General features: G+C 61.5%; 2 protein-coding genes and 1 non-coding gene across 3 annotated transcripts; all 3 read left to right on the plus strand.

Annotated features, from left to right (window-relative positions):
• Positions 1-605: 605 nt before the first annotated feature.
• RPL13 (ribosomal protein L13) lies at positions 606-4,889 on the plus strand. The gene is made up of 6 exons (NM_204999.2): positions 606-637; positions 895-1,010; positions 1,310-1,451; positions 2,373-2,546; positions 4,093-4,149; positions 4,689-4,889. Exons 2-6 carry the CDS (start codon positions 907-909, stop codon positions 4,845-4,847), a joined length of 636 nt encoding a protein of 211 aa, NP_990330.1. The 5' UTR covers positions 606-637; positions 895-906; the 3' UTR covers positions 4,848-4,889.
• On the plus strand, positions 1,085-1,166 carry LOC112533307. Its single transcript, XR_003077319.1, has one exon. It is a non-coding gene; the product is annotated as a small nucleolar RNA MBII-202 (small nucleolar RNA).
• Positions 4,890-6,363: 1,474 nt separating the features above from the next.
• Positions 6,364-11,803, plus strand: CPNE7 (copine VII). Its single transcript, XM_414211.8, has 16 exons — positions 6,364-6,474; positions 6,979-7,423; positions 8,641-8,823; positions 8,894-8,968; positions 9,081-9,155; positions 9,358-9,441; positions 9,513-9,602; positions 9,690-9,788; positions 10,025-10,111; positions 10,203-10,262; positions 10,367-10,500; positions 10,623-10,677; positions 10,770-10,821; positions 10,909-11,042; positions 11,123-11,359; positions 11,455-11,803. Exons 2-16 carry the CDS (start codon positions 7,199-7,201, stop codon positions 11,590-11,592), a joined length of 1,728 nt encoding a protein of 575 aa, XP_414211.4. The 5' UTR covers positions 6,364-6,474; positions 6,979-7,198; the 3' UTR covers positions 11,593-11,803.
• The last annotated feature ends 1,115 nt before the right edge of the window (positions 11,804-12,918 follow it).

Genomic DNA, 12,918 nt, shown 5'->3' on the forward strand with positions numbered 1-12,918 from the left:
GAGTTCATTCTTTGAATGTGTTTGTCCAGCAACTGGTGGAAACGATCTGGTTTTATTTGTGAAACAGGGTGGCTGAATTCCGGGCTGCCTCAATAAACCTTTTGACATGAGGATTCAAGTCTGTGACTGTGCTGATGGTGATGTGCTGCTGGCACAGCCTCGTCCCTGCAGGGTGTGCAGTGCTGCCCATGAGGCCGTGCCATCTATGGGTACGCTGCCCTCCCAGGCTGAGGCTGCAGCAGGATCCAACCTCTGCCAAGGTTCGGTGCCCCCTGACCTCAGTCCCAGTGCTGCGTGGGTGCTGCTCTGAGCATGTTAGGGATAGGGCTGTGGTAGAGAGTTTTTCGGTGACGGGTAGCAAGGGGGCAGCCAGCAGCGTGCCCTCATCCCTGCGGGAGCCGGGGAAGGACCTCGAGTCCCACTGCCCACTCGACAGCGTGCAGTCCGCTGAGCGCGGGCCCTTTAAACTCGGTGCCATCTTTACTTCGGGTGCGGGAAGCCGCTTCCAGACGCCTCCGGAACCGTCGTTCTCATTGGGCCGTACGCACGGCCCTTCCTATTGGCCACTGCCACCACACTTCCGGCGTGCGCCGCGCCGCCGCTTCCTTTTCCGGTCGGCCATTTTCCGTGGCGGGAGGTGAGTGGTGGCTCCGTCGCGGTTGGGGTGGGCTCCATCCGCCGCCATCCGCCCGTCGGGGGCCGCGCCGGGCCGGGCAGCGCTCGGGGGCCGCTCGGAGCGCTGTGCCGGTCCCGGGGCGGCTCGGGGGGCTGGGGCCGGGCCCTGAGGGAGGCTGTGATGGGGGCTGGGGCTCGGCTTCGGCCTGCGCCGGGCCTTCTCGGGTGCCGGGACCCTGCAGCCCCGGCAGCCGCCTCTAGCCCTGCCCGTGTCCGCAGGCCCGAGCAGCCATGGCGCCCAGCCGCAATGGCATGATCCTGAAGCCGCACTTCCACAAGGACTGGCAGCGACGAGTGGCCACATGGTTCAACCAGCCGGCCCGCAAGATCCGCAGGTGAGCTCCGCCGGGCCGTGGCGCGCACAGCTGGGACGGGGCCCTGCTCGGGGGTGGGGCCGGCCGCGGTCAGGTGATGAGAAGTCTCCGGAATCGCTGTACTGCATTGATGATTCCCTCGAACCCTAGTCTGTCTGATGGCTGCGGCAGCTCTGTAATGCAAACGCTCGTCCGTCCCAGCTGCTCATTCCTGAGCGAGCCCCGTGTGGCAGACGCTGCCCTGCAGGGGAGCACGGCGAGCTGTGAGTGCCGTCCCCGGCAGCAGTACCCCTTTCTGACGGCCGTTCTCCACGCTGCAGGAGGAAGGCCCGCCAGGCAAAGGCTCGTCGCATCGCGCCCCGCCCTGTGGCTGGGCCCATCCGGCCCATCGTGAGGTGCCCGACTGTCAGATACCACAAAAAAGTTCGTGCTGGCAGAGGATTCAGCCTAGAAGAGCTTAAAGTAAGTATGGAGAGCTGATCCTCCATACTGTGGAGGTATGGTAAAACTCGCTGTGGATCTTGAGTTGGGGTGTCCTGCTCTGTTCCTGTCCATATAAATCATGGTTGGGTTCAGCACTGTGCTGCAGTGTCTGCGTGCAGTGAGCGGCTGTGGGATGGAGAAGGAGTGGCGTCGTGCAGTCATATCAGTGCAAGGCTGATTTGAAGAGTTACTGCTGCGTCTGTGCTTGGGCTGTTTACTACAGTTTGTTTAAAATCCAATTCAGGCAGGGCTTGAATTGAGGCTCCCGAGCTTCCCTTTAAATAAAAGGTGTGTCACGAGCAGGTTGTGGTCGCCCTGTTAAGGCCTCCAGCACCCTCAGCTCGCTTCAGAATGTGTCGTGTGCCGCCTGCCCTGCCGCGGTGCTGCGGGGAGCTGCTGGCATCGGCTCACAGCAGTGGATGTTGGGCAGTGCTGGCAGCCAGCCTCTGCAGCCTCCCCTCGTGTCTCGTTTCGAAGCTGACACAAACACAGCAGTGAGATTATGGCGTTAAAGCAGTAAGGTTGTGCTTCTAATGCCAAATTCCTCATTAGTTTGCTTTTCTTTAATTTGGGGTAATGCTGATTCCAGCGTAAAATGTCCCAGAGCTGCATGCATTTAAACAGAACACGGCGCTGTTACTTGCTTAGGAGCATTACCGAAGTATTTCTTTAATGGAGCATTCATTATTCTGTGAACCACAGTTATCCTCGTGCTGACTTCATAACTTTACCCGGTGTGTATCAGAGCCCAAACATCGCACTGAGCTCAGGAAAGCCATCTGTGTGATGCTCACTGCTGAAGGGTGCCGTGCCTCTCGATCAGCTCCGTGCTGCGGTTGCTCCGTCCTGCTGACCCCCAGCAGCACAGTGGTAACTGCTGACTCTGTGCTCTCTCTTCAGCTGGCGGGCATTAACAAAAGGTTTGCTCGGACGATTGGAATCTCCGTGGATCCCAGGCGAAGAAACAAATCTACAGAGTCACTGCAAGCCAACGTGCAGCGGCTGAAGGAGTATCGCTCCAAGCTTATCCTCTTCCCAAGGAAGCCGTCTGCACCGAAGAAAGGAGACAGCTCTGTAAGTACCCGGCTGTTAGAAACACGTGACAGAGCCTGTTTCTGTTGGCTTCTGCAGAGGTTTGGCCGTCAGCCCGCCCTCCTGGTGCCCAGGCTGTGTTGTTGAGTACTTGTAGTGACACAGACCCATAGGAGGAGGGCACGTTGGTTCCATGCACGTACACGGGGGGCGACTGCCCACAGCACAGGCTGGGATGGGTGGAGCGGGGCTCTCTGGCGGTGTCTGTGCTATGAGCTGGCTGGGGCTGCCAGCAGTGCTTCTGGGCTGGGGACTGCTGCACTGCTGGAGGCGCAGCCCAGACATGGAGCTGGCTCCCCAGGTGCTCTACTTTGGCTGATTCAGTTATGGTTCATGAAGCTGAAGTGTCAGAACGAAACAAAAGGGCTGTCTGAGGTGTCTGCTCTGCTGCCATAATAACTGTACGGAAAGGGAGGGGAAGGCAAAGGCAGCTTCTCAGCTGAGTAGTTGAGTGAAAGGAGTGATTAGAGGAAATCTCTAGAAGGTTGTTGCTGTTGACATACAAAAACGGTTTTCATTAAAATCTCACCAAGGTGCAGAGCAGAGTTGGCTTTTCTTGTCTTCTTGGCTGTTGGTGTTAAAAATGCATGCTTCCCACGGGAAGGTGCGAGTAATGGACCGAGTTGGTGTGTTCCAGCTACCTCCAGTCTTCTGCAAAGCCCTGCCTGCCTTGAGCTGCTTTCCCATAGTGCTGCCTGCAGGGCTGGAGCTCGCTTGGGCCGCTTCCCAGAGCGGGGAAGGGGGCTTTGACACCTTACACAGCCTGCTTGGACGTGCAAGTTGTGCTGCGTGTGTCAGCTTAGTAACTCAGGAAGGTGCTGCCCTGTGGTGTGACTCGTGGGACTGGTGGAGCTGTGGACGTGAGGATTATTAAGTCAAAACTCCTTTTGAACCTCGGGTGCCTCTGCAGAAGATGGATTTTTTCCAAATTGCTGTGGGTAGCACACAAAATCTTTGCCAAACGCATTCTATTCTAGTTTTAAATTGGCTAGCAACACAAACCTGTAACTTAGTAAATTCAGCGCAGCTTTCAGGTTGTCTGCTGCAATCTGTTTCTGATATCAGTAGATAAAGATACTTGTCTCTGGAACCGTGGATCAGATTTATTTACTGGAAGCTTCAGATAGCTGATTTATTCATTCTTGTCACTGCCACGCTCGCACCAGAAGCTGGAATTGGCTGTGGAAGGAATTGCTGAAGAGGACGCTGAGCGGGCAGGCTAAAAATGGCCCAGGAGACAGCACCGCTTTTCCAGCTGGCAGAACTCCTGAAAGGCCACGGCTCCCCTGGCCGGGCTGGGCAGATTGATGGCAGGGAGGCGTGCTGTGTCGGCGCAGCACATCTGTGCCAGGTACAGCTGCGTGAGCAAAGTGCTGAATGGGTTACCGTTGCTGTTAAGTCTCTGGTCGGAATGGTTAATGTTCTGAAGCTGGCAGGCCGTGCAGCAGGCGCGTCTTCCATCTATGTGCTGCGCTGAGACATGGTGTATTTCTGCCCCTGAAATGTTTTTTCCCTTCTTGTTTTGCAGCCTGAGGAACTCAAGATGGCAACTCAGCTGTCCGGACCGGTTATGCCGATCAGGAACGTGAGTGTAACCCTGACTCTTGTTCTTTGTGGGGTGTAACAGAGCAGCCCCCTGCAGCGAGAGTCCTGCGAGGGCATAGGTGACAACCGCACCTCGGGCACCTCCTGTTGGCTGTGCCCGGCGCTGTGCTGCGGGCAGGGACACCTCCGTCCCCCTGTGTCTGTGTGCAGCCTTGTGTGCCAGCCCCGGCAGGCTGCTGCTGAGCTCTGAAGCTGGTGCTGATGCTGAAGATGCCTCTGCTGGTGCCACAAACCCGACTCACGTCTCATTTTGCGTTTGTTTGTGTGTTGGTTTTTTTTCCCTGGTATTTTCTGCTCGTCTGCTGACATGCGTTGGCAAATGAGGAACTGGTGGAAATGAGGTGCCTGGTGGAGTGATGATAAGGGCAGGGCCCGGAGATTGCACAAATTTCGTATTCTTAGCAGCATCTCAGAGCCGGTGGTGGAAATGTAACGAGATTAATTGTGTTAAGCTTTAAACACTGTCTCTTTGGCAGCCTCTGATGTGCAGTCTGACTGTCGGGCTCTCTCTCCCTCTAGGTTTTCAAACGGGAGAAGGCCCGTGTTATCTCAGAGGAGGAGAAGAACTTCAAGGCCTTTGCCAGCCTGCGCATGGCCCGGGCAAACGCTCGTCTCTTTGGGATCCGTGCAAAACGTGCCAAAGAAGCGGCGGAGCAGGACGTGGAGAAGAAGAAATGAACCGTTCTTGTTAGAACTGTCAATAAAAAGTCTGGAAGTGGAGCAGTGTGTGGTGTCTCGTGAGGGGCTGTGTGCAGGGCGCTGCTGCCCTGGAGCTTGGCCTGCCTGCTGCGTGGGCACCCGTGGTGGGCAGCTGTGCGCAGAGGGGCGCCGTGGGGAGCTGCTGTGCAGGCGTGGGAGTGGGAGATTTCTCTGTGCTCAGACTCCAACCTTCCTGAGCAGCGAGGGAAGCGAACGCCTCGGTGTGCAGCTCTGTTCGGCCGGGGAGGTTTGCTTTGTCCGCAGGGACACAGCGTGGACTTCATCAGCTGGATGGCTCCGAGGGAACGGCCCTGGGCGGCTCTGCCTTCGAGGGGTGTGTGTGCAGTCACGGTGTGCTCAGCACCAGCCGGCGCGGGGAGAACAGTGAGGCCGCCCCACCGCAGGGAGGCCCGCCTTCCTCCCATCCGGCTGTCCCGAGGTGAGTGCAGGTGGAGCGCTGTGGCTGTGGGATCCCTCGGGTGCGGCTCCCCGCTTTTGGATGGCGGTGGGACGCGGGACAGCTCAGGGCTGCGCTTGCCGCTGCTTGCCGCTGGGTGGAGCAGCGCACGGTGACACGCGCGGTGACACGGGTGCTGCCTGGATGCTCCCTGTTGCGGTGCCGCTCCTTGTGCCGCTCCCCTTCGGAGCAGCACCCCGGTGGCTGTGATAAGGAGCCCGGTCCTCGCTGGAGTAGGGCGACCCTGGGGCTCTGCCCACCTCCTGGGGGCCGCGTCCCTTCGGGCTGAGCGGGCACAGTCACGGTGCGTTGGGCTCCTTCCCGCTCCGGGGAGCCCCGGGCTGGCTAAGCACTTCTGCGCCGTGCTGCGGCGTGGCCGACTGAGCCATCAATTCATGAGCTGCGCGACGGCAAACTTGGGAATGGCAGCAGCGACGCGCTGGGTGCGGGTGATCCCGGGGTGCTGAGCTGCCGGAAGGAAGGAGGGTGGCCTACTTCTGCCGAGCGGTGCGGGATTACTCCTGCAGCCCGGGGCCCCGCAGTGCCCTCCCAGTCGTTAGACCTCTCTGCATTTTAATCCCCTCTGAATATGGGCTAATTATATCACGCTTCATAAAGCTGCGCTGACGGCGCTGCAGTGCCGGGGGATGTGTGGGGTGCGGGGGGGGCCGGACCGGGGGGCTGTGGGGCTGTGGCACCCGGTGAGCCGGCATCACCGGGACACCTCCGTCTGTCCCTGCGGTGGGGGTGGCTTTGGGGGGGGAACGCAGAGATGGGACCGCGTGGGATAGGGATGGGCCTTGGGCACCCCGTGGGGAGAAGCGATGGAGCGTGGGGTGTGTGGGGTGAGAGCAGTGCTGGGTGGGGGGGAGGCTGGGGGTGATGCCAGAGCCGTGGCACGTGCCGTGTGCTGCCGGCTGTACCGGGACCCCTGGCAGCCTCGGTGCCTGCGGGCGGGCTGCGCTCCGGTGCCGGCAGTGAGGTGGTTAACGGAGATTGTAGTCTCCCTCTTAGGGCTCCGCTCCCGAATTGCAGCTTGAGTCAGTTGTGTGGAGGTGGCAGCGGCGCAGCTCTGGCTGGCACGCGGCTCCGGCTGGCACACAGCGGCCCCAGCCCTTGTCCGGCAGCGCACCGAGCCCCGGCACACAGGTAAGGGGGTGGGCAGGGCGGGGGCACCGGGATCCCTTCACCGGGGGATGTGCAGCGGTGCTGGGATGCTGGGGAAGGGATGATGCCCACCGGAGCCAGGCATGTGAGCTGTGTGCCGGGCAGGGCATGGCCCTATGTGACTTCATGGGGAAACTTCAGCCGGATGGCACTAGCTCCTGGCATGGGATGGGGGCAGCGGGGAGGGGGCAGCGGGTAGAGCCCGGGTGCTGCAACTGGGAGTAGTGGGGATGGGGACAGGGATGAGGATGGAGGAGAGTGGGATGGGGATGGAGGAGATGCGGTGAGGATAGGATGAGGATGGGGTGGCAGAACCGACGCTGCAGCATCACCAGGCTGAGCCCTGCCAGCATCCAGGTGGAGAGTGGCTCTGTGTCCCCACTGGGGCAGAATTTCACCCATCGTTCCAGCATGCCACCCACTCTGCACGGTGACAGTAAGATGTGGCTAACTCTGCTCACCCCACGGTGTCCTGACACCTTGCAGGGCTCCACAGAACCACCGGGACCGGCCGCTTCACCTCAGAGAGAGTCCGTGGGCCCGCCGACACCCACCCTGCCCTGGGAGCCAGCCGAGCCCCCAGCAGCACACACTGACAGGCAGGCTCCATCCCCACGCCGAGCACTGCAGGGCCTCACGCCCCGGGCATGACAAGCAGCTGCCCCATGTGCTGACAGCGAGGCTGTAGGGCTGCCCGGTACCCCACATGCCTCTGTCCCACGGAGCTGCCTGCCCCCCATCGCGCCCGGCTGCCCCCCGTGCTGCAGCCACCATGGGCGAAGCGCCCGAGCCGTCCTCGCAGGCATCGCTGGCCGTCCTCTCCAAGGTGGAGCTGCGGGTGAGCTGCAGGCACCTCCTGGACCGCGACACCCTCAACAAGTCAGACCCCTGCGTCCTGCTGCTCATGCAGTCCCAGGGCCAGTGGGTGGAGGTAGGCAGGGCGGGGGTGATGGGATGGGGATTGGGGCAGGGACGGAGCCGGGGTGGGTGTGGTGTCCGTGGGATGGGAGCCAGGTGAGAGGTGCGGGGCATGGAGTGGGGGCAAGGTGCAGGGCTCAGGGTGGAGTGAAGGACGTGGGGAGCAAGGTGCAGGGCACGGCCCCATGGCGGGGCACTGCGGGATGCTCGGGCGGTGTGTGGGGACAATGCAGGGCTTTGGCTTGGAGTGAACCTCCTGGAGCTCAGCGGCTCTGGCAGCGCCGAGGAATGGGGTGCCCAGGAATGTGGGTCCCAGTGGGTCACGTAGTGCTTGGCTCCTTCCTGTGGCTGCCCCCCAGCTCAGCTCCTGGCTGGCTCCAGCAGCTCCACGCTCGCTAATCAGTGCTGCTCAGCCAGCAGATTTAGCATTAAATCCCTCTGCCTGTAACTGACTCTGGGAGCCGGAGCCAAAGAAAGCAGTGGGGGACCCTCGATGGGATGCATCCCCCTGTGCAAGGTGTGGCCCCTCTGGTGCAGCTCTGTCCTGTGCCCAGCACCAATCTGGCTCCAACCAGCCCAGGACAAGGTGTGCTCCAGAGCACAGGCATCCCCATGGCTGCAGCCCCACTGCTATGGGGTTCGCCCTGGAGGGTGCGGTGCCCCAGGACCCGGTGCTGGCACTCAGGGACACCCCTTACTCCCGTATCAGGTATGGTGCTGCAGTGGTGTGCTTTTGCTGTAGGATCAGCGTGAGCAGAGAAACGCTTGTGCACAGATTAATGGTCCATCCAGCAGCTCCCTGCTGTTCCTGCATCCCTCATTCCTGCATCCTTGTATTCCTTTGGCCCTACATCCTCGTGTCACCTTGTCTGTATCCCCACGTCCCCACATTCCTGCATCTCTCTGCCTCCACATCCCTCTATCCCTGTTTCCCTGCATTCCCTGTGCCCGCAGCTCCCCCCGTGCGGCTCCAGCCCTGAGCTGCCTCCAGCCCTGTGCCTCACAGCCCCAGCACAGTGCATTGTGCACTTGAGCCAATTGAAGCCTGAATTTCACTGATAGGAGAGTGGACCATAATTGCCTCTACTGAGCAAATCCCAGCTCGTTAGCAGGAGTGCTTTCTGGAGGTGCTGCGGAACTGTTTGAGGAGCTGATGGCCGTGCAGTCTCTTCCCCACCACGCCGGGTCCCAAACACTGGGGCCAGGCTGGTGTTACCCCGTGCCCCGCAGGTGGACCGCAGCGAGGTCATCAAGAGCAACCTGAACCCCGTCTTCGCCAAGATCTTCACGGTGGATTACTACTTCGAGGAGGTGCAGAAGCTGCGCTTCGAAGTGTACGACAGCCACGGGCAGGCCGGTGTGGGCGCGCACGACGATGACTTCCTGGGGGGCATGGAGTGCACTGTGGGGCAGGTGAGCCCCCGCCGTGCCGGTCCCCATCACCCGCAGGCTGTGCCTGCGCTGAGCCCGTCCCGTTTGGCAGATCGTGGCGCAGAAGCGGGTGACGAAGCCACTGTTCCTCAAATATGGGAAGTTTGCGGGGAAATCCACCATCACGGTGAGTGACGCTGGGCTGGGTGAGCGGTGACACCAAAACGGGACGCGGGGTGGGGAGGGGAAGGGTGGCAGGGGAATAACACCGAGCTCCCCGTGGTGGGGTGTCCTGGCAGGTCATCTCCGAGGAGATCTCGGGGAACAACGGCTACGTGGAGCTGGCCTTTAGGGCCAAGAAGCTGGATGACAAGGTGAGCAGCTTGCGAGCAGGGCAGATGGGGTGGGATGGGATGGGACAGCTGAGCTACATGGGATGGGATGGGATGGGATGGATGAGACAGGACAGATGGGATGGGATGGATGGGTTGAGATGGAATGGATGGGGTGGGTCAGATAAATGGATGGGATGGATGAAGCCCTCTGCTCTGCCTGACCCCATCTTCTCTTCTCCAGGACCTTTTCAGCAAGTCTGACCCCTTCCTGGAGATCTACCGCATCGACGACGACAGCAGTGAGCAGCTGGTGTACCGCACTGAGGTGAGGCTGGCCGGCACCATCCCACGGCCACCCTACGTGTGCCTGGCCCTGCTGAGCCCTCCTGCCCCCAGGTGGTGAAGAACAACCTGAGCCCCATCTGGGAGCCCTTCAAGGTCTCTCTGAACTCCCTCTGCAGCTGTGAGGAGAAGAGGAAGCTGAGGGTGAGGAAGGGTGACGGAACCCCATCTCCGGGTGGGTGCAGGGTGGTGGGGCACACGGCTGGGCAGCGCTGATCTGCGTCCCTATAGTGCGTCGTGTGGGACTACGACTCACGGGGAAAGCACGACTTCATCGGCGAGTTCTTCACCACCTTCGAGGAGATGCAGAAGGCAATGGGGGAGAACAAGGTGGGGACGCGGGGACGCGGCCAGCAGGGCAGGGGCGCAGCCTTTGGGCTTGCCATCAGGCCCTGTTCCAGGAGGCACCTCCCAGATTCTCCACTGGCTTCTCTTTGGGGAAGGGATAGATGGGACTGTGGCTGTCAGCCCACCGGGGTATGGGGCTGGGGGCTGCGGGGCTGCAGCACGATGGGGCCGGGGGCCGTGGGGCCGTACCCGGGCAGCGCGGGTGCCGCATGCTGCAGGTGCAGTGGGAGTGCATGAACCCCAAGTACAAAATCAAGAAGCGCAACTACAAGAACTCGGGGGTCGTGGTGCTGCTGGACCTGAAGGTGAGCGCCCACGTGTCACGCTGAGCTGCGCCGTGCTGTGCCAGGCTGCTGCTGCTGGGGCACCAATGGCTGACGTGGGTCGGTCTGACAGATCCACAGGGTCTACTCCTTCCTGGACTACATCATGGGCGGCTGCCAGATCCACTTCACGGTGAGCACCGCTCCGTCGGGGCTGTGGCCACACCACGGGGCTGGGACAGCTGCTCAGGGATGCCCTGGGGGCATCGGGGACCTCACCGACCCCCCCCGCACCAGGTGGCCATCGACTTCACGGCCTCCAACGGAGACCCCCGCAACAGCTGCTCCCTGCACTACATCAACCCCTACCAGCCCAACGAGTACCTCAAGGCGCTCGTGGCGGTGGGCGAGATCTGCCAGGACTATGACAGGTGGGGGGACCCCAGCACCGGGGTGCTGCGGTGACGGCCACCATGGGGCCAGGACACCCAGGTGGCACCCCTCAGTGCTGGCACCCACCAAGCTGGGGCCCCACACACCCTTTCCCTTGCAGTGATAAGAAGTTCTCCGCTCTGGGCTTTGGTGCGCGGATCCCCCCCAAGTACGAGGTACGGGGTTGGGGCCCCTGGGCTGCGCTGGGACCCCTGGGATGTGCCCATCCCCCTGCCCCCAGCTGCCTCTGCCCCTCTGCCCCCTTCAGGTCTCCCACGACTTCGCCATCAACTTTAATCCTGACAACGACGAGTGTGAGGGTGAGTGCAGCCCCATTGCACAGCTGCCGGATGCTATCCCCGCGCCCCCCAGCTACACTGGCACCCCCTCACTCTTCGCACCCGCAGGCATCCAGGGCGTGGTGGAGTCCTACCAGAGCTGCCTGCCCAAAATCCAGCTGTATGGCCCCACCAATGTGGCCCCCATCATCACTAAGGTGGCCCGCGTGGCGGCTGACGAGGAGCGCACCAAGGAGGCGTCGGTACGGCCCCATGTGTGCAATCCCCCCGCCTGCATGGGGTGCGTGGTGCCGGGGTGTCCCTGATGTCCCTTTGTGCCCAGCAATACTTCATCCTGCTGATCCTGACGGACGGCGTGGTGACAGACATGGCGGACACGAGGGAGGCCATTGTCCGCGCCTCCTACCTGCCCATGTCCATCATCATCGTGGGGGTGGGCAACGCCGACTTCACCGACATGCAGATCCTGGACGGTGACGACGGCATCCTGCGCTCCCCCCGGGGTGAGCCCGTGCTGCGTGACATCGTCCAGTTCGTCCCCTTCCGTGACTTCAAGAACGTGAGTGGGTCCTTCAGCTCTCCTATCCCCCACCCTGTGTCCCCTGTGTTGGGTGCCACCGACCTCCAACTCACCCATCCCACCCCATCCCGCAGGCATCCCCGACCGCGCTGGCCAAGTGCGTGCTGGCCGAGGTGCCCAAGCAGGTGGTGGAGTACTACAGCTACAAGGCCTTCCCCCCGCGCTGCCCCCAGCCCCACACCCCCGACTCCAGCCTGGGCTCGCCCCAGTGAGTGTGCCTGCATGGGGATGGGGACAGCCCCGGTGCCTCTGCAGGATGCTGTGCCGTGTCATTTGGGGGTGGCGGAGTCCGCAACTCCCCGTGTCCCCACTCCATCCCCTGCTGTCCCTGTGGTCCCTGTGCTCCGTGCTTGTCTGTCTCCTTGTTGTTTTGAGGCTGCATGACAAACCCATCCTTGGGCCAATAAAGCAAGCTGCCCTTTCCCTCTGCCATCTGCTCTCTGGGCACGGGGACCCACGGAGTGCTGCTGCGTCACACACAATCCCCAACTGTGTGCACTCTGTGGGGTATGGGGATGGGGGACCCAACCCACTGCTCCACTCCGGTGCTCCACCCGTGGGCACAGCCCCATTCTGCAGCAGGGAGGCAGGGATGGAAGGGAACAAAAGCTCAAAGCGGCCCCCAGCTGCCCAGCCCGTGGCCATGTCTCTCATTAGCAGGGATTTGTCACTTGAAAGCCACCGGCCGCCGAATGAGAGGCGGCAGCGCTTTGTAGCTGCTGTACTTTTTTGCTTTCAAGTTGTGCTGCTGCCCCACCGCGTGGCCTCGGCAGCACAAAAATCCAGGGCATGGAGGCAAGGAGAGCTGCCCTCCTGCACGATGCCTGTGCCATGCGCCACGTGCCGTGTGCTGTGCTGGATGTGCTCGGTGCTGCGCCATGTGTCCTGTGCCAAAGAGCTGGGTGCCGTGCCACGTGCTGTGTGCCATGCCATGTGCTGTGTGCTGGGCCTTGTGCCATGCCGTGTGCTGTGCCATGGGCTGCCTGCTGTGTGCCGTGCGCTGTGCTGATGTGCTATTTGCCCTGCACTATTTGCCATGCACAACGTGCTGCATGCCATGTGCTGTTTACCATGCGCTATGTGCCATGTGCTGTGTGTTGTTTGCCATGTGTTATGTGCCATGTGCTGTACGCTGTGTGCCACACGCCATGCGCTGCATGCCCTGTTCCATGCGCAGTGCCACTGCTGTGCGCCCCCAGCCCTGCCCCATGTGTCCCCACTGGGGATGTGTCCCCTGGCAGTGCGCTGTCACAGGGCTTGTCCTTGTGGCTGTGCCCGCATGCTGTGGCCGTGTCCCTGTCCCAGAGCAATGCTGTGGGGCGTGGGGATGCTACTGGCAATGGGCAGAGCGCAGTGCCCAATCCATCATATTTATAGCGCCTGATTCATCCCAATCAAGCCAGATAACGGACGTCGCCATAGAAACCCGTTGGGGCTGCAGCTGCGTTTGGACCTCGGTGCGGGCAGGGGGGGCTGAGACCCCCACCAGGGCTGTGTCCCCCCATGGGTGTGGGGCGTGTGCTGTCGTTAATCGATGT

Source organism: Gallus gallus, chromosome 11 (genome assembly GCF_016699485.2).
Source record: "Gallus gallus isolate bGalGal1 chromosome 11, bGalGal1.mat.broiler.GRCg7b, whole genome shotgun sequence".
NCBI classification, from domain to species: domain Eukaryota; kingdom Metazoa; phylum Chordata; class Aves; order Galliformes; family Phasianidae; genus Gallus; species Gallus gallus.